General features: G+C 49.2%; 2 protein-coding genes across 3 annotated transcripts in view; both read left to right on the top strand.

Moving 5' to 3' along the window:
• Nucleotides 1-1490, top strand: part of ccdc102a (coiled-coil domain containing 102A) — a 41172-nt gene extending 39682 nt beyond the window's left edge. The window contains exon 10 of the mRNA XM_078400668.1: nt 1355-1490. The gene's annotated coding sequence lies outside the window, so the exon portion shown is untranslated. The remainder of the gene's footprint in view (nt 1-1354) is intronic.
• On the top strand, nt 1415-24717 carry dok4 (docking protein 4). 2 transcript variants are annotated; one of them, XM_078400670.1, is made up of 8 exons: nt 1415-1552; nt 2531-2638; nt 6432-6546; nt 9084-9203; nt 11974-12163; nt 12811-12949; nt 17926-18049; nt 22921-24717. In XM_078400670.1, the coding sequence occupies exons 1-8, from the start codon at nt 1487-1489 to the stop codon at nt 23019-23021; spliced, it is 963 nt and encodes a 320-aa protein (XP_078256796.1). In that variant the 5' UTR covers nt 1415-1486; the 3' UTR covers nt 23022-24717. The 2 variants fall into 2 exon arrangements, with proteins under 2 accessions (XP_078256796.1, XP_078256795.1); XM_078400669.1 differs by having other exon boundaries at nt 22918-24717.
• The last annotated feature ends 1238 nt before the right edge of the window (nt 24718-25955 follow it).

Here is a 25955-nt window from a genome sequence, read left to right as displayed (position 1 = left end):
GGGCAGAAGGGCCTGTTCCACGCTCTATGTCTAAATTAAACTAAAAAATCACTCGCTTATCTGCATTAAACTCCATTGACCATTCCTCAGCCCATTTGACCAAATGATCGAGATTCTGCTATAATTTTCGATAGCCATCTTCGCGATCTACGCTACCCCCCACTTTAGTGTCATCTGCACAATTATTAATCGTGCCTTCTACAATCTCATCCAAATAATTAATATAAACTATATAAGCAATAGACCTAGCACTGATTCCTGAGGCACACCACTAGTCACAGTCTGAAAAACAACCTTCCACCATTTCCTTCTGATTCCGTCCCATCCGCTAGCTCTCCTGGATCCCATGCGATCCAACCTTCCAGAGCAGCCTACCATCTGAACCTTATCAAATGGCTTGCTGAAGTCCATATAGACAACGTCTACAATTTTGCCCTCATCAACTTTTTTGGTTATTTCTTCAGAAAACCCAAACAGATTCGTAAGACATGATCTCCCATGTGCAATACCATGCTGACTATCCCTAATCTGCCATTGTTTATTCAAATGCATATATATCTTATCCTCAGAATATTTTCCATTAACTTGCCTACCACAGAAGTTAGGCTCACTGGTTTATGGTTCAAAGAGAGATTACTTACATAGAACAGTACAACACAGGAATAGGCCCTTCAACTTCCAATGCCTGTGCCAAATGAGATCTCCTTTGCCTGCATGTGATCTTTCCCCATCCATCCCTATATCTTCATGGTGGAGGCACATGCAGTTACGTTATGCAAATGGGATTATAATGGCATCGGGGGATATGTCTAATGTGAGTAAGTAGGATGAGCATAGTTGGCAGGAATGTAATGGGCAGATAGGCTCATTTCTGTGCAGTACATTTCTGTGATGAAATCATTTGTCCTCTGTTTCCCTGTGACTTGCTGAGCAGCTATTGTTCAGTCCCAGTAATGTGATTGTCCCTCTCTTGTTCTATTGTTCATCCCTTAAAACCTCATTTGATGATCCTTCAAGCATATCATCTCTTCTCTATTCATTAAAGATATGGGGAAGGCCATTTCAGAATGAGATTAAGAGAAATGTTGTCAGCCCGTGAATTCTCCACCACAGCAATCTTAGTCGGCATGGTCGGGACGTTGGGGCGAAGGACCTGTTTCCATGCTATATGATTCTATGAATCTCTAAGACTATTGTTGATAGAGTGAATTTCATGCTGGAGCTGCAAATTTCCTCCAGATTCTGGGAGGGTGGGAAATGGTTGAAGTTGCAAGGCCCACTTGGGGAAGTGCGGTCGGTCAGTGGGGAAAATTCCAGTCCTTTGTCAGTTAACCTACTTTGCTTTGTTGAATAGCTGGCTGCCGGGCAACGATGGAGGTTGCGTGGAGACAGTAGTACATGAACTGAGCACGTGGCTAAGAGACCAACACGCGGGGACTAAGCAGAAAAATCGCAGAGCCAATGTGTTGCAAGACTCGCCCTCAGAATGGCTTCCAATTTCAATGACATTGTGAAACAGGGGTATGTGAGGATGAGGAGCAGAAAGCTGGGGGTAAGTGTGACATCGCTGGGCATTATTGTCCCATTGAAATCCACAGTGCCAAGCACAACCTCAGAGTAGATAGGTTAAAGTGAGAGTGAGAGGAAAGATGGAACTGGGGGGTGGGAATGGTGTCAGGAGGTGGCTGAGGGTAAGCGTGGTTCAGCTGCTCTCTCTCTCCCTCCCCAAAAATACGCCTATCGATCTCTTCCCCGCACACACCCTGCTGTCTTCTCCCTGTTGCCCGTGGCTGTGACAAAGCACACAAGCCCAATGCTATGCCAGTCTTTGCCACTGCGTTCAGCGGTTCCCTTCTGTCTGAAGCTTTGCAACGTTCAGCCTCCAGGGAGAGATATCCACAGGCATCACAGCTGGAGGTTGCTCCATATGCTGAATTAAATCTCAAGATCAGCGCTGAGAATACATTATCCATTCTTCTGCCCGAACCCAACACTTCCTGAGAACTCAACGCCCAGAAGCCTGTTGGTAGTCAGCAATATTCTCGGTGTTTATATATCCACAGCACGGCTATTGTCATCATAGAATCACTGGGGCTCAGGCAGCAGCACACCTTGGCCCTCCTCGCCCAGGTACAGGCAGTACTCTTTCTTCAGGTACAAACTTTGTTCCACCCTCCAGATGCAGAAAATGCTGCTTATTCAGGTATAAACAGTGCCGCTCACGTGTACAGGCGCATTGCCTGACTGAGTACAGATAGTGTATCTCCCTTGGATACAGGCGGTGCACATCCCTATGATGCCAGCAGTACGTCTCCCTCGGGCAGAGGTGACACATATGACTCTGGATACAGGCCACACGTCTCCCAGAGTACAGACGACACACCTCACTCTGGGTACAAGCAATGCATATACTGTAGGTGCATGTTGTTCTTGTCTTTGGGTGGGGCATCAGAGAGAGGGGTGCTAGTGCTCCTCAAACATATTCCATTCAGAACTGCAGTAAAATCTCAATGTTTTGCCCACGTTTCAGATCTACCGAAGATGCTGGCTCGTCTTCAAGAAATCTTCCAGCAAAGGACCCCGGAGATTGGAGAAATATTCAGATGAGAAATCAGCCAACCTCAAAGGGACTCCCAAGGTAAATTGTTGAGGCCAGTGTTGGTTGTGGATGGGATCCTGTAACAACCTGGCCTTCCCCTCTATCACTCACACCCTCTGCCGCCATCATCTGCCATTCACACCTTCGGTCACTCTCCCCTTCAGCGGTGAGCAACTCACTCCCTCTGTTGCACACTCCCTTTGTCGTTCACTCCTGTGGTCACTCTCGCCTTCTGTCATCTGCTCTCTTTATCACTCCAACCATTTGTCACTCACTCCCTCTGTCAGACACCACCTCTAACACACGCTTTAATTTACTCCCTCGGTCACTCATTTGCTTGGTCACCCACAGCCTGTGTCATGCAATCTGTCCGTCATTCATTCCTTCAACAATTCACAATCTCTGTTAGTCTCTCGCTTGGATATTTGCACCCTACGCCACCGCACTCCCTGCCAATCACTCCTCCTGTCACGCTGCTCGTTCATCACTCACTTCCTCCATCACTCCCACTCTCACACACCTCCAATGTTACTTACACCCATTACCACTCACTCCCTTTGTTAGTTTCTCCCTCCATCACTCACACCCTATGCCACACACCCCCTCCATCACTTATAGAGTCATACAGCGTGGAAACAGGCCCTTTGGCCCAACGTGCCCAGACCAGCCAACATGTGCCAGCTACACTAGTCCCATTTGCCTGCATTTGGCCCATATCCCTCTAAACATGTCCAATCCATGTACCTTTCTGAATGTTTCTTATACATTGCGATAGTACCAGTGTCAACTACCTCCTCGGGCAGCACTTTCCATACACCTAACACCCTTTGCATGAAAAGGTTACCCCTCCGGTTCCTATTAAATCTTTCCCCCCTCACTTTGAATCTACGTCCCCTGGTTCTCGATTCCCCTACTCTGAGCAAATGTCTCTGTGCATCTACCTGATCTATTCCTCTCGTGATTTTGTAAACCTCTCAGATCACCCCTCGTCCTCCTGCGCTCCAGGGAAGAGAGTCCCAGCCTGCTCAACTTCTTCCTGTTAGCTCAGGCCCTCGAATCCTGGCAACATCCTCGTAAATCTTCTCTGCACCCTTTCCAGCTTGACAATATCTCTCCTATAACATGGTGCCCAAAACTGAACACAATACTCTAAATGCACCCTCACCAACGTCGTCTACAATTGCAACATGAACTCCCAACTTCTATTCCCAATGCTCTGGCTGATGAAGGCCAAATGTGCCAAAAGCCTTTTTACCAGCCTATCTACCAGTGATTTCGCTGTCAACGAATTATGTACATGTACTCCCAGATCCCTCTGCTCTACAACACTCCTCAGGGTTCTACCGTTCACTGAGTAGGTCCTTCACTCACTCACACTGTCACTCATTCCCTCTTTCATCAACTCCCTTTTTCACTCTCACTCTCTGTCTGAGTGAACAGACAGAGGTCTGCGACTCTCACCCTCTTTCATTTACTCCCTCAGTCACTCATTCCGTCACTCACTCCCTCCGTCACTCACTCGCACCCTCCGTCCCTCACTCCCTCCCTCCGTCTTTCGCACCCTCCGTCACTCGCGCCCTCCATCACTCACTCTTTCACGCAGTCCCTCTGTCATTCGCATCCTCTGCCACTCTCACCATTTTTCACTAAATCCTCTATCACTTACTCCCTCTCTCATTAGTTTCCTCTATCACTTTTTCACCATCACTCACACAATTTGTTACACACTCTGTCTATCACACTCCATCAGTTATTCACTCCCTCTTTCACTTCCTACCTTTAGTTTAGGTTTATTATTGTCACATGTATTGAGGCACAATATAAAGCTTTGTTTTGTATGTTATCCAAACAGATCAGATATACCATTTAGAATTACAATCAAATCAAACTCAAGTACGTTAAATGGAGCAAAGGGGAAGGTACAGAGTGCAGAATATTGTTCTCAGTATTGGAGTGCATCATTCCCAAATACAAAGTCCAGTCCACAATGTGGCAGAGGTGAATCGGACGGTACCCTAGCTTATGGAAGGGTCATTCAGAAGTATGATAATAAAGGGGAAGATTTTGTTCCTGAGTTTGGTAGGGCATGCTTTCAAGCGTCTGTACTTTCTGCCGGATGGGAGCAAGGAGAAAAAGGTATGCCCGGTTGGGACAAGTCTTTGATTATGCTGGCTGCCCTTCCGAAGCAGCATGAGGTTTAGATGGAGTCAATGGTGGGAGTCTGCTCTATGTTATGGACTGAACTAATCTACAACACTCTGCAGTTTCTTGTGATCTTGGACAGAACTGCTTCCAAACCAAGCAGTGATGTAACCTGACAGTATGCTTTCTATGGTGCCTCCGTACAAATATGTAAGAGTCATTGGAAACATATCGAATTTCCTTACTGTCCTGAGGAAGTAGATGCTTTGGTGCGCCTTCTTGGCTGTTGCTTCAATGTGTTTGGCCCATGACAGATTGTTGGCAATATTAATGTCAAGGAAATCGCAACCATTTTCACTTCAGCACCATTGATGCTGATTGGGAGGTGTACACCGTGCTTCCGAAAGTTGCTAACTAGCTCCCTTGAGGGAGAGGTTATTGTCCTGACACCTTATTACGTTCTCCATCTCTTTCCTGTTCTCCGTCTCGTCATTGTTCGTGGTTCAGCCCGCACAGTGGTTTAGTTTAATTTAGAGATAGTGTGGAAACAGGCCATTCGGCCCACTGAGTCCGCCCAACCAACGATCGTCCGTACATTAGTTCTCTGTTATCCCAGTTATGCATCCGACACGCTAGGAGCAATTTACAGACGCTAATTATCCCACAAACCTGCACGTCTTTGGCATGTGGGAAGTCACAGGGGGAACTTACAAACTCCCTACTGACAGCACCCGTAGTCAGTATCCAACCCGGGTCTCCGGTGCAGTAAGGCATCACTCTACCACTGCACCACTGTGCTGTCCTGGTGCCACTGTACTGCCCTGGTATAGTGGCGTCATCTGCAAACTTTTAGATGGAGATAGATCCAAATTTGGCTGTACAATTCTGAGTATCACTCATGCACTCACTCCCTCCATCACTCAGCTCTCTGTCATTTATTCTCTCTGTCACTCACTCTCCCCGTCACTCTCTCCTTCTGTCACTCACTCTCCCCATCACTCTCTCCTTCTGTCACTCTTTCCCCCTGTACCCAATCCCTCTGTCATTCAAATCCCCTGCCACTCTGCATTTTTGACTATGTCACTCACACCCTCTGCCACTCACACTCTCTATCACCGCATCCCTCTGTCACTCACTTATCTCATCACTCACTTCCTCTGTCAGTCACTTAATCTTCCACTCGCTCTGTCACTCAGTCCCTCTGTAAATTACTCCCCCTGTCAATCACTCCCCCATCACACACTCCCTCCGTCATGCACTCCCTCTGTCTTATCTTCACTGTGTCACGCACACCCTATCTCACTTATGCCGACTATCACTCATTTTCGTGTTACTCACTCACACCATCAATGAATTCCACTATCACTCACGCCCTCTGGTGCTACTTCTTTTGCGAGCTCCCTCTGTCATTAACTCCTACTCCCACTGACTCATTCTGTCACTCATGCTGTTTCTGCCGTTAATCGCCTCCCTCGCTGCTCGTCCTCATTGTGTTAACATCTCTTCTCAATTACTTGCTCTCTTACTGCCGTGATAGCTCTCTCTCCTATTTGCCTCACCCACTCACTGTCTCAACCTGTCTCGCTCACTCGCTCGCTCACTCACTTTTCTCTTCTGCACAACTATCGTATTCACACACTCAATAGAGAATTCCAACCTCTCCTGTCTGCCTGTTCTGGTCTCTGCTCAGGTGACGGAGATGAGCAATGTGAAGACGGTTGTCCGTTTACCGAAGGACACCAAGCGCCAGGCGGTCGCTCTCACCTTCAACGACAACAGCTCCCGCACCTTCACTTGTGACTCAGGTAGGCCCTGCAGATGCACATCCCATCAGTGGGTCGGAGGGGTAAGGGGGTCATTCTGTCACCGCTGAGGGGCAGTACTTGTCAATTATACCAGAGAACAGGGAAGTGTTGGGAAATATCAGAGATTGTTGCTGTCACTGGATCCCAGTAAATCCCAGAACAACTGGGTCCCAGTGAAAGCTGATGCCCGTGGAACTAGATCCCAGTGAGAGTTGATGAGAGGATAGAAGAAAACAGCAAGAATCTGTAACATGGAAGTGTATTCCAGTGAATGTTAACCCATGTGGTCTTTACAACTATCAGTGTGACAGATTTGTAGTCCTCTAGCCCAGTGAGTATGTCCCTGGCAATGAAGGACACTAGCAGTGAGTGTCTCTGGCACTGAGTGTTTTGTTTAGTTTAGAGATAGAGATATAATGCAGAAACAGGCCCTTCAGCCCACCGAGTCCGTGCCAACCAGCGATCCCTGCACATTAGCTCTATCCTACACACTAGGGACAATTTACAATTTTACCAAGCCAATTAACCTACAAACCTGTATGTCTTGAGTGTGGGAGGAAACCGGAGCTCCCGGGGAAAACCCACGCAGGTTACAGGGAGAACGTACAAACTCCATACACAGAGCACCCATAGTCAGGATCAAACCCAGGTCTCTGGCATTGTAAGTCAGCAACTCTACTGCTGCGCTACCGTGCTCCATGTGTCCCCCTTACAGCCAGTGCCCCCTTACAGCCAGTGTCCCCTTACAGCCAGTGCCCCCTTACAGCGAGTGCCCCCTTACAGCGAGTGCCCCCTTACAGCGAGTGCCCCCTTACAGCGAGTGCCCCCTTACAGCGAGTGCCCCCTGACAGAGAGTGCCCCCTGACAGAGAGTGCCCCCTGACAGAGAGTGCCCCCTTACAGCCAGTGCCCCCTTACAGCCAGTGCCCCCTTACAGCGAGTGCCCCTGGCAGTGAGTGTCCCCAGGTAGTAATTCCCTCTGGCAATGAGTATCTCTGGCAGTAAATGCTCTGCGCTGCAAGAATCCCTGTCAGTGAGTATCTCTAGCATTGAGTGTCTCAGCCAGTGGGTGTTTCTGGCAGTGAGTGACTCGGGCAGTGAGTATCCCTGGCAGCGAGTGGTGAACCTTGTCGTGATTCCCTGGCAATTTTTGTCTCTGCAGCGAGTGCCCCCATACAGCGAGTGCCGCCTTACAGCGAGTGCCGCCTTACAGCGTGTGCCCCCTGGCAGCGAGTGGTGAACCTTGTGGTGATGCTAGATAGAGCTCATAAAGATTGCGGAGTCAGGGGGTATGGGGAGAAGGCAGGAACGGGGTACTGACTGAGAATGATCAGCCATGATCGCATTGAATGGTGGTGCTGGCTCGAAGGGCTGAATGGCCTACTCCTGCACCTATTATCTATTGATTCCCCGGCAATTTTTGTCTCTTCAGCGAGTGCCCCAGACAGCGAGTGCCCCCTGACAGCGAGTGCCCCCTGACAGCGAGTGCCCCCTGACAGCGAGTGCCCCCTGACAGCGAGTGCCCCCTGACAGCGAGTGCCCCCTGACAGCGAGTGCCCCCTGACAGCGAGTGCCCCCTGACAGCGAGTGCCCCCTGACAGCGAGTGCCCCCTGACAGCGAGTGCCCCCTGACAGCGAGTGCCCCCTGACAGCGAGTGCCCCCTGACAGCGAGTGCCCCCTGACAGCGAGTGCCCCCTGACAGCGAGTGCCCCCTGACAGCGAGTGCCCCCTGACAGCGAGTGCCCCCTGACAGCGAGTGCCCCCTGACAGCGAGTGCCCCCTGACAGCGAGTGCCCCCTGACAGCGAGTGCCCCCTGACAGCGAGTGCCCCCTGACAGCGAGTGCCCCCTGACAGCGAGTGCCCCCTGACAGCGAGTGCCCCCTTACAGCGAGTGCCCCCTTACAGCGAGTGCCCCCTTACAGCGAGTGCCCCCTTACAGCGAGTGCCCCCTGACAGCGAGTGCCCCCTGACAGCGAGTGCCCCCTGACAGCGAGTGCCCCCTTACAGCGAGAGACACGTGATAAATGACTGTGGCAGTGAGTCTCTCTGTCAGTGATCGATCCTGGCAATGGGTGGCAGTGGCAGTGAGTGTCCCTGACACTGGATGTCCCACGTAGTGCACCCTAGCCATTGACTATCCCTGATAGTAAGCCACCCTGGCACTGAGCATCGCTGATAATGAGCAACCTTGGCAGTGAGTGATCCTCAGTGTGAGTGACCATGGGGCACTGAGCTTCCTGGCAGTGAGTGAAACCTGCAGTGAATATTTCTGGCACTGATGGCACTGATGGTCCATGGTAGTGTCTTCCCTGGCAGTGAGTTACTTTGGCAGTGGGTGACGTTGACAGAGGGTGTCCCTGGCAGTGTGTTCCTGGTGGTGAATGTCCCTGGACTGTGTCCCTGGCAGTGAGTGACCAGTCTGGCAGTGATTGACCCTGGCATTATGTCACTGGCATTATGTCACAGGCATTGAATATATACGTTCATTGGTTTGACAGAGTTAGACTATTTCTCACAGACTGTGTGTCATTTTCAGAGCTCGATGCTGAGGAATGGTACAAAATCCTTTCTATTGAATGCCTGGGGGCCCGACTAAACGACATCAGTCTCGGAGAACCAGATCTGCTGGCTGCCGGCGTTGTATGTGAACAGAAGGGTGAGACATCTGTTGTGTGCATATGTGTGTGTGAACATATGTGTGATGGGAAAGAGTAGCAGTGGCAGGGGGAAGGAGAGAGGTAAGTGGAAAGGAACAGTTAGAGAGGAGGGGAGGGCAGAGGCAGACGGACGTTGGGTAAGTGGTAAAGTGTAGGAGAAGGGAGGTGGAGATGGTTGGGATATAGAGGAGGGGATAGAGGCAAAGAAGAGGAGAGGAAAGGGGGGTGCAAGAAGGAAGGCGGGGACAGAGAGGAAAGTAGAGATGCAGTGGGAAAGGAGTGGGAAATGGTGGTGTGGGGGGAGAGGAGATGAAGAGGGATGGAAGTGGAAAGGATAGATTGAAGAGGGAAAGTGAGAGGGGAAAGTAAGGAGAGATGGGTGGTTAGTGGGGGAGGGGAGGGGAGAGTGGAGACAATGGGAGGGGGATAGGGGAGGGGAGGAGAATTGGAGAGAGTGGAATGGTGGCTGAGGAAGGCGATGAGGCAAAGTGGGAGGGAGGGAGGGAAAATAGGGGATGGGACTGAAAAGGAACGGTGAAGGGAAGGGGAGAGGAAATAGAGATGAAAGGGCAGGATTGATTGTGGAATAGAGGGGAAGGGGAGGGAGGAGGAGGAAGTGTGGAGGACCGAAGGGAAGGGGGCAGGGAGGGGAGTGACCAACAGTGAGGATAGATGAGAATGAGAGCAAGGGAGGAAATGAAGGATGGGCAAAGGATGGGGCAGAGTGGAGAGTAAATTTAGTGGAGAAGACGAGAAGCCACCGGAGGGAGCGAGGGGAGTGGGGGCTGGGGGGACATGGGTGAGTAGGGAAGGGTAGGGTAGGGAAGAGTGCAGTTGAGGCTGAGGACAGGTGAGACTGTAGTGTGGTTCTGGTGGTGTCGCAGAACTGGACTGGGACCAGTTCTCAACTGTGTCCAAGGGCCCCAACATTGAGTGGAGAGGGAGCACCCTGCCTCTCTGATAGGGCAAGTGATGGATGGTGACCATTACTCTTTTCATACTTTGAAGATGCACCTGTCTTCCACTGTCTGACCCAGAATCAGCGTTTTATAATCATTGAGTAACAGAGATGTACAGTACATACATATGCTCGTCCATGCCGACCAATTCAATAACCTTGCGCCTAGCCCAAGTCACTGCAAACCTGTCCTATCTTCACCTCACACAATGCAGACTCGGTCCTCACAGTCCACCTCCCTGGTTCTGCTTTCTCTTTGTTATCTTCATCCATCGTCCTGCTCTTCGCTCCTGTCCAAGAATCTGCCTTCTTCCCCCTATTACCTCCTCCAGCAATGTCTTTGTCCCCACCAGCTTCTAATTAAATTTTGTTCAGAGATACAGTGTGGAAGCAGGTCCTTCGGCTCACCGAGTCCACACCGACCAACAATCACCCGTACACTAGTTCTTTCCTGCACACTAAGGACAATGTACAGAAGAAAAGTAACCTACAAACCTGCATGTCTTTGGAACGTGGGAGGAAACCGGAGCACGATGAGGAAACCCATGCAGTCACAAGGAGAGCGTACAAACTCCGTACAGATCGCATCCATTGTCAGGATTGAACCTGTGTCTCTGATGCTGTAAGGCAGTAAAGGGCCTGTCCCACTTAGGCGATTTTTTAGGCGACTGCCGGCGACTGTCAAAGTCGTAGCAGATCGCCAAAATTTTCTTTTACCCTACGACAATGCAGAGTCAGGTCGATACAAGTTACCTTTTTTGTGAAACTAGCACCTGGCTAAGAGATTACACCGTCTTGGGAAACATCGCAAAATTCCCAAGCTTACCTGACCATCAAACTCTCCCCTCCAATCTACCTGCCAAATGTCCTGACGGTAAATAAATTGGTTAAACAAAACTATCTTCTGGTATCTTCAAATGCCTTTTCTTAATTTAATATTACGTGCTTCTAAATGCATCTGCGACAACCTAGCAAACCCAGGGACAGCATGCGACAGCGCCCGCAATAAGCTACGATACCTGGCGACAAGCCAGCTGTCGCCGAGAAATTTCTATCTGGAAATTTTCCCGCGACGCGCCGAGATCCGCTACGATTTATTGAAGACTCTTCATGATCATGTCCACGACACCCCGGCGAACGTTCGGTGACAGCCTAGTCACCGGCAGTCGCCTTAAAATCGCCTAACTGGGACAGGCCCTTTACTCTATTGCCCCTGTCACCCAAAACATTAAAAGCCTTCGTTCACCCCTTCCCTGCATCTTATCTCTGGCCTGTTCTAGTTCTGATCCAGGGTGACATGAAACGTTGGCTGGACTTCTCCCTCACCTAAACACTGGGGCTTTCAGCACCCGCTTGTCATATCATATCATATCATATATATACAGCGCGGAAACAGGCCTTTTCGGCCCACCAAGTCCACGCCGCCCAGCGATCCCCGCACATTAACACTATCCTACACACACTGGGGACAATTTTTTAAAAACATTTACCCAGTCAAATTAACCTACATACCCGTACGTCTTTGGAGTGTGGGAGGAAACCGAAGATCTCGGAGAAAACCCACGCAGGTCACGGGGAGAACGTACAAACTCCTTGCAGTACAGCACCCGTAGTCAGGATCGAACCTGAGTCTCCGGCGCTGCATTCGCTGTAAAGCAGCAACTCTACCGCTGCGCTACCGTGTGTGTGGGCTGCTCTGCAGTTCTGCACAACCTGACAGGACAATCCAATGCCCGGGAAATGCCAGGCCTCGTCCTCGCCATGCGCATCAGCTCCTGCTGCCCTAAGTGCTTCCCTCTTGATCCCTGCAGAGCGTTTTAATGTCTACCTCATCCCGTGCCCGATACTGGACATTTATGGCGAGTGTATGATGCAGATCACCACTGACAATATCTATCTCTGGGACATCCATAACACCCGCACCAAGCTGCTCACCTGGCCTCTCAGCTCCCTGCGGAGGTACGGACGGGACACCACTCGCTTCACCTTTGAGACTGGACGGTGAGTTCCTCTGGACGGTCGAGGACAGTGGGGGAGGTTGGGGCGGGGGAGCAAAGAGAAGCGCGGTGGCGGAAAGGGGGTGTGGAGAGGGATAAAGATCAGAGAGGACCGTTGCGATAAGGAGAGGGTAGATGTGGAGACAAAGGAGACAGTTGAAGGACATGTGCACATGGGAGGGGAGGGAGAATAGACTGCTCCAGACCGGGGTGGATGTGGGAGGGGAGGATAAGGGAGGGAGCATGTGAGAGAGTAGAATGGAGGATGAGGGAGGGAGGGATATTGGGAAGAGGATGTGAGAGGGTGGGATGTTTGGGTAGTGATTTGTGGAGTGCAAGGGGAAAGCAGTGTGGAAATTGTTCTTAAGTTTCATTGCTACGATGAGAGGATACCCCCCTCCCCCGTCGGCACCTCTTAATTCCTCCTACCCTACTTTCCCCTTCCTATCCTAGTCTACCACCCCCCTCCCTCTCCCCCTTCCACTCCTACTGTTCTCTCTCAACCTCCCCTCACCTATCCCTAAGTATCTTCTTCTCCCTCTCCCTCACTCCTCCGGCTTGCCTTCCCCATTCCCCCACCCCATTCTCCCTCTCTCTCCCCTCCCTCCCGATTCCTCGCTGTCACAGGTTAACACCTGGCACTGTCCGCAGGTTGTGTGACACAGGCGAGGGGGTCTTCACCTTTCAGACTCGCGAGGGGGAGGAGATTTACCAGCGAGTTCACACAGCAACCCTGTCGATAGCTGAGAGGCACAAGCTCGCGCTGAGGGAGGTGGAGAACAACATGCGGGTAAATACTGGAGCTCAGAGGCACGCACGGCGTGGGCGGGTTCCTCAGGGTGACACTGCTGGCGTTCCGCGTCCTTACAATAATAGGACAGGTGAGCCGGGGCCATACCGCGCCTCCTGTCTGCATCACGCGATGGGTCTTCACCCCAATCCCATCCTCCAGCACAGTCACCATTCTCTCTGTAGACCATTTAAATGTGACCATTTAAAGCCTGGGGAAAATACTTCACCTCAGAACCTGCTGAACCTTCTGCCCTTTGCTTTCATGTCAAGTCAAGTCGAGTTTGTTGTAAAATGCACAAGTACAGTGAAATTCCCCAGATACTGCCCCAAGTACTGGGGAACTTAGGACAGGTAATGGAGATGTTTTGAGGATATTCTGTATTACGGTCGAGAGGTGCTGGATGTCCTAACACGTATGGAGATAGATAAATCTCCCGGGCCTGATCGGATATATTCCAGGACACCGTAGCAAGCTAACGAAGAAATTACAGCAGCCCTGGATGAAATGTATGAATCATCATTAGGCATGGGTGAGGAACGGAAAGACGAGAGTGGCTAATGTTGTACCTCTATTTAAGAAGGTCTGCAAGAAAAAGCCTGGAAACTATAGACAAGTGAGCCATCTGTGGTAGGCAATATGTATGGTAGGCAAGTTACTGGAGAGGATTCTGAAGGATAAAATATGTATGCATTTGGACAGACAGGTGCAGATTAGCGATAGTCAGCATGGTTTTTGTACATGGGAGATTGTGTCTTACGACTATGAGTTTTTTGAAGAAGCAACTAAAAAGATTGGTGAGGGGAAAGCCATAGACATTGTCTATATGGACCAGCAAGGCTTTAGATAATGGTCAGCTGCTCCGGAAGGTTGGAATGCATGGGATCCAGGGAGTGCTAGCCGACTGGATAATTGGCATCATGGACAATAGACAATAGACAATAGGTGCAGGAGGAGGCCATTCGGCCCTTCGAGCCAGCACCGCCATTCAATGTGATCATGGCTGATCATTCTCAATCAGTACCCCGTTTCTGCCTTCTCCCCATATCCCCTGACTCCGCTATCCTTAAGAGCTCTATCCAGCTCTCTCTTGAATGCATTCAGAGAATTGGCCTCCACTGCCTTCTGAGGCAGAGAATTCCACAGATTCACAACTCTGACTGAAAAGGTTTTGCTCATCTCAGTTCTAAATGGCCTACCCCTTATTCTTAAATTATGGCCCCTTGTTCTGGACTCCCCCAACATTGGGAACATGTTTCCTGCCTCTAACGTGTCCTACCCCTTAATAATCTTATACACTTCGATAAGATTTCCTCTCATCCTTCTAAATTGTGATGGTGGAAGGTTGTTATTCAGAGTGAGGGCCTCTAACCAGAGTGGATCTTCGGGGATCATTGCTGGGACCATTACTGTTTGGGGTTCATAGCAACGATTTGGATGAGAATATACAGTGCATCCAGAAAGTATTCAGACGCCTTCACTTTTTCCACATTTTGCTATGTTACAGCCTTATTTTAAAATGGATTAAATTCATTTTTTTAATCATCAATCTACACACAATATCCCATAATAAAAAAGTGAGAAGAGGTGTTTAGAAATTTTTGCAAAGTAATTAAAAAGAAATAACTGAAATATCACATTTACATAAGTATTCAGACCCTTTGCTATGACACTCAAAATTGAGTTTATGGTCATCCTGTTTCCATTGATTATCCTTGAGATTTTTCTATAACTTGACTGGAGTCCACCAGTGGTAAATTAAATTGATTGGACATGATTTGGAAAGGCACACACCTGTCTATATAAAGTCCCACAGCTAACAGAGCATGTCAGAGCAAAAACCAAGCCATGAAGACGAAGGAATTGTCCGTAGACCTCCGAGACAGGATTGTGTCGAGACACAGATCTGGGGAAGGGTATAAAACAATTTCTGCAGCATTGCAGATCCTGAAGAGTACAGTGGCCTCCGTCATTCTTAAATGGAAGAACTTTGGAACCATCAGGACTCGTCATAGAGCTGGCCGCCCGGCCAAACTGAGCAATCGGGGGAGAAGGGCTTTGGTCAGGGAGGTGACCAAGAACCCAATGGTCACTCTGATAGAGCTCCAGAGTTCCTCTGTGAAGATGGGAGAATTTTCCAGGAGGACAACTATATCTGCAGCACTCCACCAGTCAGGCCTTTATGGTAGTGGCCAGACGGAAGCCACTCCTCAGTAAAAGGCACATGGCAGCCCACTTGGAGTTTGCCAAAAGGCACCTAAAGGACTCTCAGACCATGAGAAACAAGATTCTCTGGACTGATGAAACCAAGATTGAACTCTTTGGCCTGAATGGCAGGCGGCACGGCTCATCACCTGGCCAATACCATACCTACGGTGAAGCACGGTAATGGCAGCATCATGCTGTGGGGATGTTTTTCAGCGGCAGGAACTGGGAGACTAGTCAGGATTGAGGGAAAGATGAACGGAGCAAAGTACAGAGAGATCCTTGAAGAAAACCTGCTCCAGAGCGTTCTGGACCTCAGACTGGGGCGGAGGTTCACCTTCCAACAGGACAATGACCCTAAGCACACAGCCAAGACAACGCAGGAGTGGCTTCGTGACAAATCTGTGAATGTCCTTGAGTGGCCCAGGCAGAGCCCGGACTTGAACCCGGTCGAACATCTCTGGCGGGACCTGAAAATAGCTGTGCATTGACGCTCCCCATCCAACCTGACGGAGCTTGAGAGGATCTGCAGAGAAGAATGGGAGAAATTACCCAAATACAGGTGTGCCAAGCTTGTAGCGTCATACTCATGAAGACTTGAGGCTGTAATCACCGCCAAAGGTGCCTCAACAAAGTACTGAGTAAAGGGTCTGAATACTTATGTAAATGTGATATTTCAGTTATTTATTTTTAATTACTTCGCAAAAATTTCTAAACATCTGTTTTTGCTTTTTTATCATGGGGTATTATGTGTAGATTGATGATTAAAAAAAATGAATTTAATCAATTTTAAAATAAGGCTGTAACATAGCAAAATGTGGAAAAAGTAAAGGGGGGTGAATACTTTCTGAATGCACTGTACAAGGCATGAACACTAAGCTTGCAGATGACAATATAGTGGGTGGTATCATAGATAGCAAAGATGCATTGTCAAAAATTACACAGGATCTTGGGCAAGTACACTAAAGAATTTTGAATAGAGTTTAATGCAGATGAGTGAGGTGTTGCATTTTGGCAAGAAAAAGTAGAGCAGGACCTTCACAGGTAATGTCAGAGCTCTGGGGAGTGTTATGGAGCAGAGGAATCTAGGAATGCAGGTACATTTTTCCTTGAAAGTGTTGTCACAGGTAGATAGGGTGGTCAAGAAGGCTTTTGGCTCATTGGCCTTCATTAACAGGGTATCGAGTACAGAAATTGGAATGTTTTAAAAAGAGAACCGTACAGCATAGTTTGTGCCAAACATGATGCCAAGTTTAACTAATCTTGCCTGCTTGTAATGCTCCTTATACCTCTATTCCCTGTACTTCTATGTGCCTATGCAAAAGCCTCTTAAACACCACTATCCTATCTGCCTCCACCACCACCCCTGGCAGTGCGTTCCAGGCCCCCACCACTCTATGTGTAAAAAGCTTTCCCTCAGCATCTCCTTTGAACCTTCCCCCTCTCATCTTATTGCTGTGCCCTCTCGTGTTGGATGTTTCCACCCTGCCACTGAATCAGTTCTAAATCTGCTCCCTCTCATTTGGATTAAATTGGCTTCTACTAATTTGACCAGTTAGGATCTACAATGACTCCCTAGAGTCGTAGACCACAGAAATAGGTACTTTGGCCCACCATGCCCATGTTGACCTTTCAGTCCATCTATACTAAAATCGGTGGACATAGAACATGGAACAGTACAGCACAAGAACAGGGCCTCCTGCCCACAATGCCTGTGCTGAACATGATGCAAAGACTGTCTTTCATCATCCATATCCCTCCATTCTTGCATATCCATATATCTATCCAAAAGTCTCTTCAGTGCCACTGACATATCTGCCTCAACCACCGTCCCTGGCAGCGCCTTCAGGCACTCACCACCCTCTGTGTAAAAAGGTTCTGACTGTCTTGATCAACTGGCCAATAGGCTAAGGAATGGCAGAATGAGAGTCATACAGTATGGACGCAGGCCCTTCGGCCCAACTTGCCCATGCCGAACAAGATGCCAGTGGATGGAATAATGGGAGGCTTTCCTCTATTCGCACCCAGAATATTTTTACACCCCCACCATCTTCCACCCTTTTCCGTGTCCAACTTCAGTGGTGCTGTAAGTCAACATACAACACGGAAACAGGCTGGCCAAGATGTCCCATCTAAGCTAGTCCCATTTACTCATATTTGGCCAATATCCCTCTAAATCTTTTCTTTCCACACACACAAGGAAAAGAAAAGCCTCATCGAGATGGTCCCTTTTGCTGTTACTCTCTCTGCCCTTTCGCTATGGATTTCCTGTCTGACTCTGTTCCCTCCACAAGCCCTTGGACTAATTGTGCACTCACTTTCTTTCATCTTCTGGTCAGTATTTCACCATTCCCTTTGCATCTCCTGCTCTGATCCTGATCTCATGCTAAGTTCTCACATCAATCCCCCTACTCACCTGCCCAGATCCCCACCCAGTCTGGCACCCCTCATTCACACCACTCAGTACCCCCACAATTACACCTACCAGTTGCCTTGATTGGTGTATCGTCCCACAGTCCAATCCCACTTTGCCCAGGGCCAGGTGGGAGAGGGGCTGGGCACTCTTTGTGACGGGGGTGGTGTAACTTATCACAGGTCCTGAAGCTGCTGATGAAGTGGTTCAGGCCGGGATCGAACCGGAAGGTGAGATCCAGTCTGGCCAAACTCAGCAATTCATCAAATGGGAGACTGATGCCGATACCGGAGGAATAAGGTCGTCCTGTGAACGCGTGAAGGATCAGGGTCAGCCACCTGTGTGTTGTGTTTTGCAGCTGTTAAACAGATCGACGGAACCGGAGCACTTTTCCTGCCCCCCGAGCACAATTCTCCCTCGAAGCGCCTTCTGGCATCACATCGCAAGCTCCCAACTTGCTGCGGAGGTGGAGCACAGCAACCGTAAGGAGGGAGGGGGAGGGAGAAGTGTGGAGGAGGGCCGGGGAGTAGGGAGAGAGGAGAGGAGTGCGAGAGGGGAGAGGAGGAGCCGAGAAGATGGATGATGAGGGGCAAGGGAGCCGAGAGAAGATGGCGGGAGGGGAAGAGAGGTGAAAGGGAAGGAGAGAGGAGGGCGGAGCGAAGGGGAGAGGGGAAAGGGAGGAAGTTGGGGAGATAAAGGTGCAAGAGCAGGGAGGGAGGGAGGGAGAGAGAGGGAAAGAGGAGACTTCCCTCCAGCTCCTTATACTGTTGGAAACAGCTGGGAACTGCAGAGATGGGACACTCTGTCTCTGATTTGTCTGTGATCCTAGGACTAATTAATAGGTCTGTTTGAGAAAGCTTCATTTTGGAGCTAATCCAATCAGTCCCTGCTGGGGTGTTTAATGTCCCCTCCGTACCCACCAGAACTGCCCCACTGTCACCCGAGTGCTTTGCGGAAGTTCGGCTTCATGTCGATCGCAGTCCGCGGCTGCATCTTGGTGTAGTGGTTGTCGAGAGGACGATACTTTGGCTATGATGTGAAAAAACTCCAGTGGAGCAGGTGAGGCCATCGTGGGAGCTGCTGACTCGGGTAGGCCAAGAGTGGAGGCAGGAGGTGGGAGAGTCGGGACCCGACAATGCGCATGGGATTGGGGACTCGGGATGATTCCGGAGACTCCTTCTGATGAAATTAAGCTTTTGTAGCAATGTTGTTCAGGTGAGCAGAGGGCTGAAAAGTGCCAGCCAGTAAGCCGAAAATTTGTTGTGAACAAACACTGGAGCTCATTGTTAGGGAAATGGTGAAAGTGAAAGCAAGTAATTGTGGTGTACTGGCTGAATAATTGCGTGCATTAGATTTATTAGACTTTTCAGTAAGTAAACAACAGAGAAAATTGAGATGGACACAAAATGCTGGAGTAACTCATCGGGACAGGCAGCACCACAGGATAGAAGGAATGGGTGACGTTTCCGGTCGAGGCCCTTCTTCAGACCACCAGAGTAACACTTAAGTGTTACTAAAATGGAAGTATTTCCATTTTAATACTTAAGTACTGGTTGTCCCCAGGTTTCGACAGGGCTCTCTACCTGTGAATTGTTAGATCACCCATGAGGTTGAATGTCCAAGTAAGCATGAGGCATCTCCTCCCATCCTCATCTCTAACAATTAAAGATTTGTACAAATCAAAGTAAATGGAAGTTTATAAATTGCTAGTTTACAAAAAAAGACACAAACTGCTGTAATAATTCAGCGGATTAAGCAGCATCTCTGGAGAATATGGATAGGTGATGTTTTGGGTTGTGATCTTTCTTCAGGCTGACTGTGGAGGGGGGGGGAGAAACTTGGAAGAGAGGAGAGGCAGGACAATGCTTGGCAAGTAATAGGTGGATATAGGTGAGGGGGGATTTGATGGGCAGATGGTTGGACAAAGGCAAGAGATGAAAAGGTAGAAAGTGCGAGAGTTACGAATTGTGAAGTTAGAAGAAGGAATAAAGGTGGAAGAGAAGGGGAGAGGAGAAATAGGTGCAAGTTCGGTACAACCCAATGGTATGAACATTGAATTCTCCAATTTTAGGTAGCTAGCCGCCCACTTCTTTCCCCCACCCCCTTCCCTTCTTCCCCACCCCCTTTTCTTTTACCCCCCAACTCTCCACTGCACCCCACCTGAAGTTGCACCTATTTCTCCCCTCCCTTTGAGTAATACAAAGCAAGCAGAGCAGAATTCAAGCAGGCAATTAGAAGTGCCAAAATGAGCCGTGAAATGTGAAGAGGTTAATTAGGGAGAAGGTAAAATCACTGAAGGGTAATTGAGGCATTTTATGCTTGGAGTCAGAGGATGTAGATTAGATACTAAATGAGTACTTTTTATGTGTATTCAGCAAGAAGGACATGGAGAAAAGTGAGACCAGTGGGGGAGAAAACTAATATGCGAGGACAGTTTGAGATCAAGAAAGAGGTGGTGTTGGGGTTCCTGAAGAGCATTAGTTTAGTTTAGAAATGCAGCGCGGAAACAGGCCCTTCAGATCACCGTGTTCACACCAACCAGTGATCCCCGCACACTAACACTATCCTACACACACTAGGGGCAATTTTACACATACACCAAGCCAATGATCCTACATACCTGTACATCATTGGACTGTGGGAGGAAACCGAAGATCTCAGAGAAAACACACACAGGTCACGTGGAGAATGTACAAACTTCGTACAGACAAGCACTTGTAGTCGGGATTGCACCCGGGTCTCAGGCGCTGTAAGGCAGCAACTCTACCACTGCGCCGCTTTAAGGTGGATAAATCCCCAGGGTCTGATGGATTCATCCCAGATTATTGAGAGAAGCAAGGGAGGAGATTGTAGAGCCTTCGGCGAAGATCTTTGCATCTTCTCTAGCCACAGATGGGGTCTCAGAGGACTGGAGAGAAGCCAATGTTGTTCCATTGTTAAAAGAGGGAAGTAGAAATAATCTAGGAAATTTTTGGTGAGTCTTACATCAATGGTGGGGAAGCTATTGGAGAGAATTCTTCAAGATATGAGTTGCTCACATTTAAAAGAGTATGGGCTAATTAAGGACAGCCAGAATGGCTATGCCACTGGAGATCATGTCTTATGAACTAGGTTGAGATTTTTGAGGAGTTGAGAAAGGTTCTCGATAAGGGAAGGGCAGTGGATGTTGTCAAATTTGACTGTAGTATGTCATTTAGAACATAGAACAGTACAGCAGAGGAACAGACCCTTCGGCCCACAATGAAGATGGCGGGACCCATTCTTTAACCATATGTCAGTCTCACCATCCCAGGATTTAACCCAGTGAGCCTACGGTGCACTCCCTCAATAGTAATAATGTCCTTCCTCAAATTAGGAGACCAAAATTGCACACAATACTCCAAGTGCGGTATCACCAGGGCCTTGTACAACTGCAGTAGGACCTCTTACTCCTATACTCAAATCCTCTCACTATGAAGGCCAACATGCCATTAGCTTTCTTCACTGCCTGCTGTATCTGCATGCTTACTTTCAGTCACTGATGTACAAGCACACCCAGATCTCAATGCACCTCTCTATTTCATAATCTGAAAGAATTCAGATGATAATCTGCCTTCCTGTTCTTGCCACCAAAGTGGATAACCTCACATTTTTCCACATTATACTGCATGTGACATGCATCTGCCCACTCACCCAACCTATCCAAGTCACCCTGCAGCCTCATAGCATCTTCATCACAGCTCACACTGCCACCCAGCTTTGTGTCATCTGCAAACGTGGAGATGTCACATTTAATTCCCTTGTCTAAATCGTTAATATATATTGTAAATAACTGGGGTCCCAGCACCGAGCCTTGCGGCACCCTGCCATTCACTGCCTGCCATTCTGAAAAGGACCCGTTAATTCCTACTCTTTGCTTCCTGTCTGCCAACCAGTTCTCTGTCCATGTCAATATCCTACCCCCAATACCATGTGCTCTAATTTTGCACACAAATCTCTTGTGTGGGACCTTGTCAAAGGCTTTTTGAAAGTCCAGATACACCACATCCACTGGCCATTTCCCTGTTCCCCAATATAAATCCACCTGTCTCTGATTGTATCCTTGCCAATTCCCATCTCATACCTTCAAAGCCTCTTTTTTAAGTTCAGGACCTTAGTCTCTGAATTAACCGTGTCATTCTCCATCATAATGCAGAATTCCACCATATTATGGTCACCGTTGCCCACGAAGTTCTGCACAACAAGATCGCTAACTAATCCTATTTCATTACACAATACCCAGTCCAGGATGGCCTGCCCTCTAGTCGGTTCTTCTACATATTGGTTTAGAAAACCATCCTGTATACATTCTAGGTAGCGCTGCTACCAATTTGGTTGGCCCAATCTATATGTAGATTGAAGTCACCCATGATAACTGCTGTACCATTGCTACACGCATCCCTAACTTCCTGCTTGATGCTATCCACAACCTCCCTACTGCTGTTTGGTGGTCTGTATACAACTCCAACAAACTTTTTCTGCCCTTGGCGATTTTGCAGTTCTACCAATACCGATTCTACAACGTCCAATCCAACGAAGGACGCTGTCAGGTTTCAGGCCAGGGTTTAACTCAGCCCGTGGCTTCCGTCCCACTGACTGGTCCAGTGCAGAGGAACCACAGGTTGCAACAGAAACTCGTGGAGACACCCCGCTCCCTTCAACTGAGCCATTCCCAACCTTCTACCCTTCATCGGGCATCCATCCTTTAAGAGCGGAAACAGGCCCTTCTGTCCATGCCGACCAGCGGTCACCACTTACATTAACACTATCCTACACACTGGGTACAATTTACCGAAGCCAATTAACCCACGAACCTGTAAGTCTTTGGAGTGCGGGAGGAAATCCACACGGCCACAGGGAAAAGACAGACAGCACCCGAGGTCAGGGGCGAACCAGTGTAAGGCAGGAACTCTACCACTGTGCCCCTCTCCGAACAATCATCCTTTTCTGATAATTTTTCATTTTCATCATTTTGTGCTTCCAGACCTTTGTTAATGTGAAGAACCCCTAGGGCCGTGAATTGGGCAGGACCCCCACCCCGAACTCGGGGACCCTGACCCTGACTCCACGGGCTGGGCACAGGCTTTGAGAGGCCAGACTGGGGGATTGAGCGGGGATGCGCCAACATCTGTCTCCTCTGGGGCTGAGCGGGGGCGGGGGCTGGTCGGGCAGCTGTCCCCTTTGGCTGCCGTCGTGATCCAGCGAGAGTAAGGCGTGAGGGAAGATGGAGGGGCTCGTCCACAGGATGGGGGGGAGTTCTGTAGATCAGGCGGTGGGATTGCTGCTCTGTACGAGGTGGAATGGGCAGTAACTCTTCCTTTCCGTGTCCTAGCAGCGCTGTACTGTTCGGACCCGGCGGGGGACGAGGCAGACTCCGTGCAGGCGAGTTCTCTGAAGCGAGACTGCCGGTCGTCTGCGCACTTTTCTGCTCAATGATAGCGGCGGAGCCGGCGAGGAGCTGTAGACGGAGCTCTCCGGAGGCTGGGTTAAAGCACCTTCAGACCAGAGACTGCAAATGAACAGCGGGAGGGCGGGGACAGAAGCACAACACCAGAGTAAGGGTGCGGACACGGGGACGTGTGAGCATCGGTAATGTCTGCTGACCGGGGCGCCGTGGGACAACATTACTGTAAACAGACTCCTACTGCTTCCAACAGAGCCAAAAACAAAGTGCTGGAGGAACTCCGCGGGTAAGACGACATTGTGGAGGGAATGGACAGTCGATGTTTCGGGTCGGAACCCTTCTTTAAACCGGGCCACGGACAACAATGTTATTCCCGCATGGAATTGTTTGGTGTGAGACTGAAACTTTTACTCGGACAGATATTGGAATCGCAAGGAGCTGCAGTTGCCGTCTGTCCTGCTGAGTTCCTCCAGCTGCTTTTGTTTACTGCAGATGCTGGAGTATTTGCCCGTTGACTGGTGTCGGACGGCATTCACAGACTGGCGGAGGGGGGGGGGGCTGTGTGCGCTCCCTTCTGTACAGCGTGTTGAATGTAAAAGGTGCGAACAAACACTGCCTTAACTCCACACGTTCTTCGCAGCCGCGCCCCGGCTCACTCTCCAGGTCATCGGGACCCGCGCATCTCCCCACCAGACCCAGACCGAGTGCCCGGCACTGACGTCCTGGTCCGGGCCGACACCAACAAGTTAGAGCGGGCCCAGTTGCAGAGGGGCCAGGAAGCACATTGACAATTTCGGGACAGAATTCTCTTCCCTGTGCCCATCCCACGCTTTCCGCGGCTTCCTCCGACCAGGGGCTCCAGAGAAGGAAACAGACCGACAGCAAGCACACTCGAGACCGATACTCCAGGCAGGGTTTGGTGGGTGGTCGGGGAGAGGTTCTGCTGGCGCAAGTATGTTTAAATGTGGTTGAAGCGTGTCCCCTGCATCCGATCCCGGCCGCCTTGCATTTTATCCACTATTCATTAGACGCATGAACACGCTCCACGTCGATGCGTTGCCTCTTGCATGTACCCCCAAAGAACAGATTCCCAATAGAGTGCAAAAATAAATCAGAGTTCTCACCAAATTTATCGGCGCTTTTGTTAAACTACACGCGTTAACCATACAGCCACACAGCACGGAAACAACTCATCCATGCTAACGAGCCGGCCACAGATCACCGAAACAGCCCCTTCGGTCCAACTTACCAATGCCGACCAAGATGCTGTATCTAAACAAGTCCCACCTGCCCGCGTTTGGCTCATATCCCTCTAAACCTTTCCAAGCCATGTACCTGTTTAAATGTCTTTGAAATGTGGTTATGGTACCCTGTCTCAACTACCCACTCTGGCAGCTCGTTCCATATACTCACCACCCTCTGTGGATAAGTTACCGCTCAGGCTCCTATTAAATCTTTTCCTCCTCACCTCATGTCCTCTCGGTCTTGATTCCACTACTGCGGGTAAAATAATCTGTGCATCTACTTTATTTATTCCTCTCATGATCTTATATCCTCTATAAAAACAAAAAGACAGACCAGCCACAATTGAATGACGGACTGGACTCGATGGGCTGAATGGTCTCATTCTGCTCCCATGACTATGAACATCACTTCTCATCCTCCTGCACTCCAAGGAATAAAGCTCAGCCTGCTCAACATGCATACATACATGAATGAAAGAAAGAAAGAAACGTTATTATCACATGTGACCTGTCACAGTGAGATTCTTTGATTTGCATACACAAGTATGCAATGAGTGGCCACATATGGGGTGCCAACAAAGTTACAAAGTATTCCATTTAGTCCCCAATGGTCCCTCTGTGTCCTTGGCAGCCTTCACAAGCCACCCCCCACACCCGGTTCCCCTTTTGTCTCACGACCCTCCCACGTCGGGTCCCCATTCTCTCACCGCCCGCCCCTCATACTGGGTCCCCCTTTGTTCTCAGTGGCACGTCTGGTACCCATGAGGTCCCGTCCGACCTCCGGCACTCACGTGGGCCCGTCCTCGTCCGATCACCAGCACCTGTCCTCGACTGCCGGTCCCTTAACCGCCAGCCCCTCCTTATAGTTCAGACTTCAAGTCCTGGCAATATCTTTGTAAATCTTCTCTTCACTCCTTCCATCTTTCCTATAGCAGGGTGACCAAAACTGAACACAATACTCCAAACGTGGCCTCACCAATGTCTTGCACAACTGTAACACAATGTCCCAATTTCTAAATACTCTGACTGATCACGGCCAATGTGCTGAAAGCCTTCTTTACCACCCTATATACCTGTGATGCCACTTTTGTGACGTGGAGGCTTTGGAAAAGTAGCAAAGGTTTACCAGAATGATGCCTGGAATGTGGGTGGTGTTGGACAGATGGATTATTTTTTCTGGAATGCCAATGGTCGCAGGGAGACCTGACAAGAGTTTTATAAAATCATAGTTAAAGTTTCCCAAACCTTACATATACTTCCCTTTTCTTGTTATATGTTTATAACATCTCTCATTTTCCATGGTCACCGAACTTTGATATCCTGTCTTTCTTCATGCAGGAATATGTTAGTCCTGAATTCTGACCAGCTGGTCTTTAAACAATTCCCATATATCAGATACCCAACATACAGACTTCATTACAAATTTCCAACCTGCATTCAAATTCACTTGGACCATCTCCGACATTTCCCTTCTGTTTCTTGATCTCACCATCTGTCACAGGAGATAGACTACGGACTAACATCTATTACAAACCTACCGACTCCCACAACTATCTGGACCACACCTCTTCCCACCCTGCCTCCTGCAAAGACTCTATCCCCTACTCCTAATTCCTCCATCTACGCTGCATCTGTGCCCAAGATGAGATGTTCCATACCAGGACATCCGAGATGTTCTCATTCTTTAGGGAATGGGGATTCCCCTCTTCCATCATAGATGAG

The sequence above is a fragment of the Rhinoraja longicauda genome, chromosome 6 (genome assembly GCF_053455715.1).
Source record: "Rhinoraja longicauda isolate Sanriku21f chromosome 6, sRhiLon1.1, whole genome shotgun sequence".
Taxonomy (NCBI): domain Eukaryota; kingdom Metazoa; phylum Chordata; class Chondrichthyes; order Rajiformes; family Arhynchobatidae; genus Rhinoraja; species Rhinoraja longicauda.
Note: the sequence above shows the minus strand (reverse complement) of the source record. Positions and strands in the feature narration are given on the sequence as shown.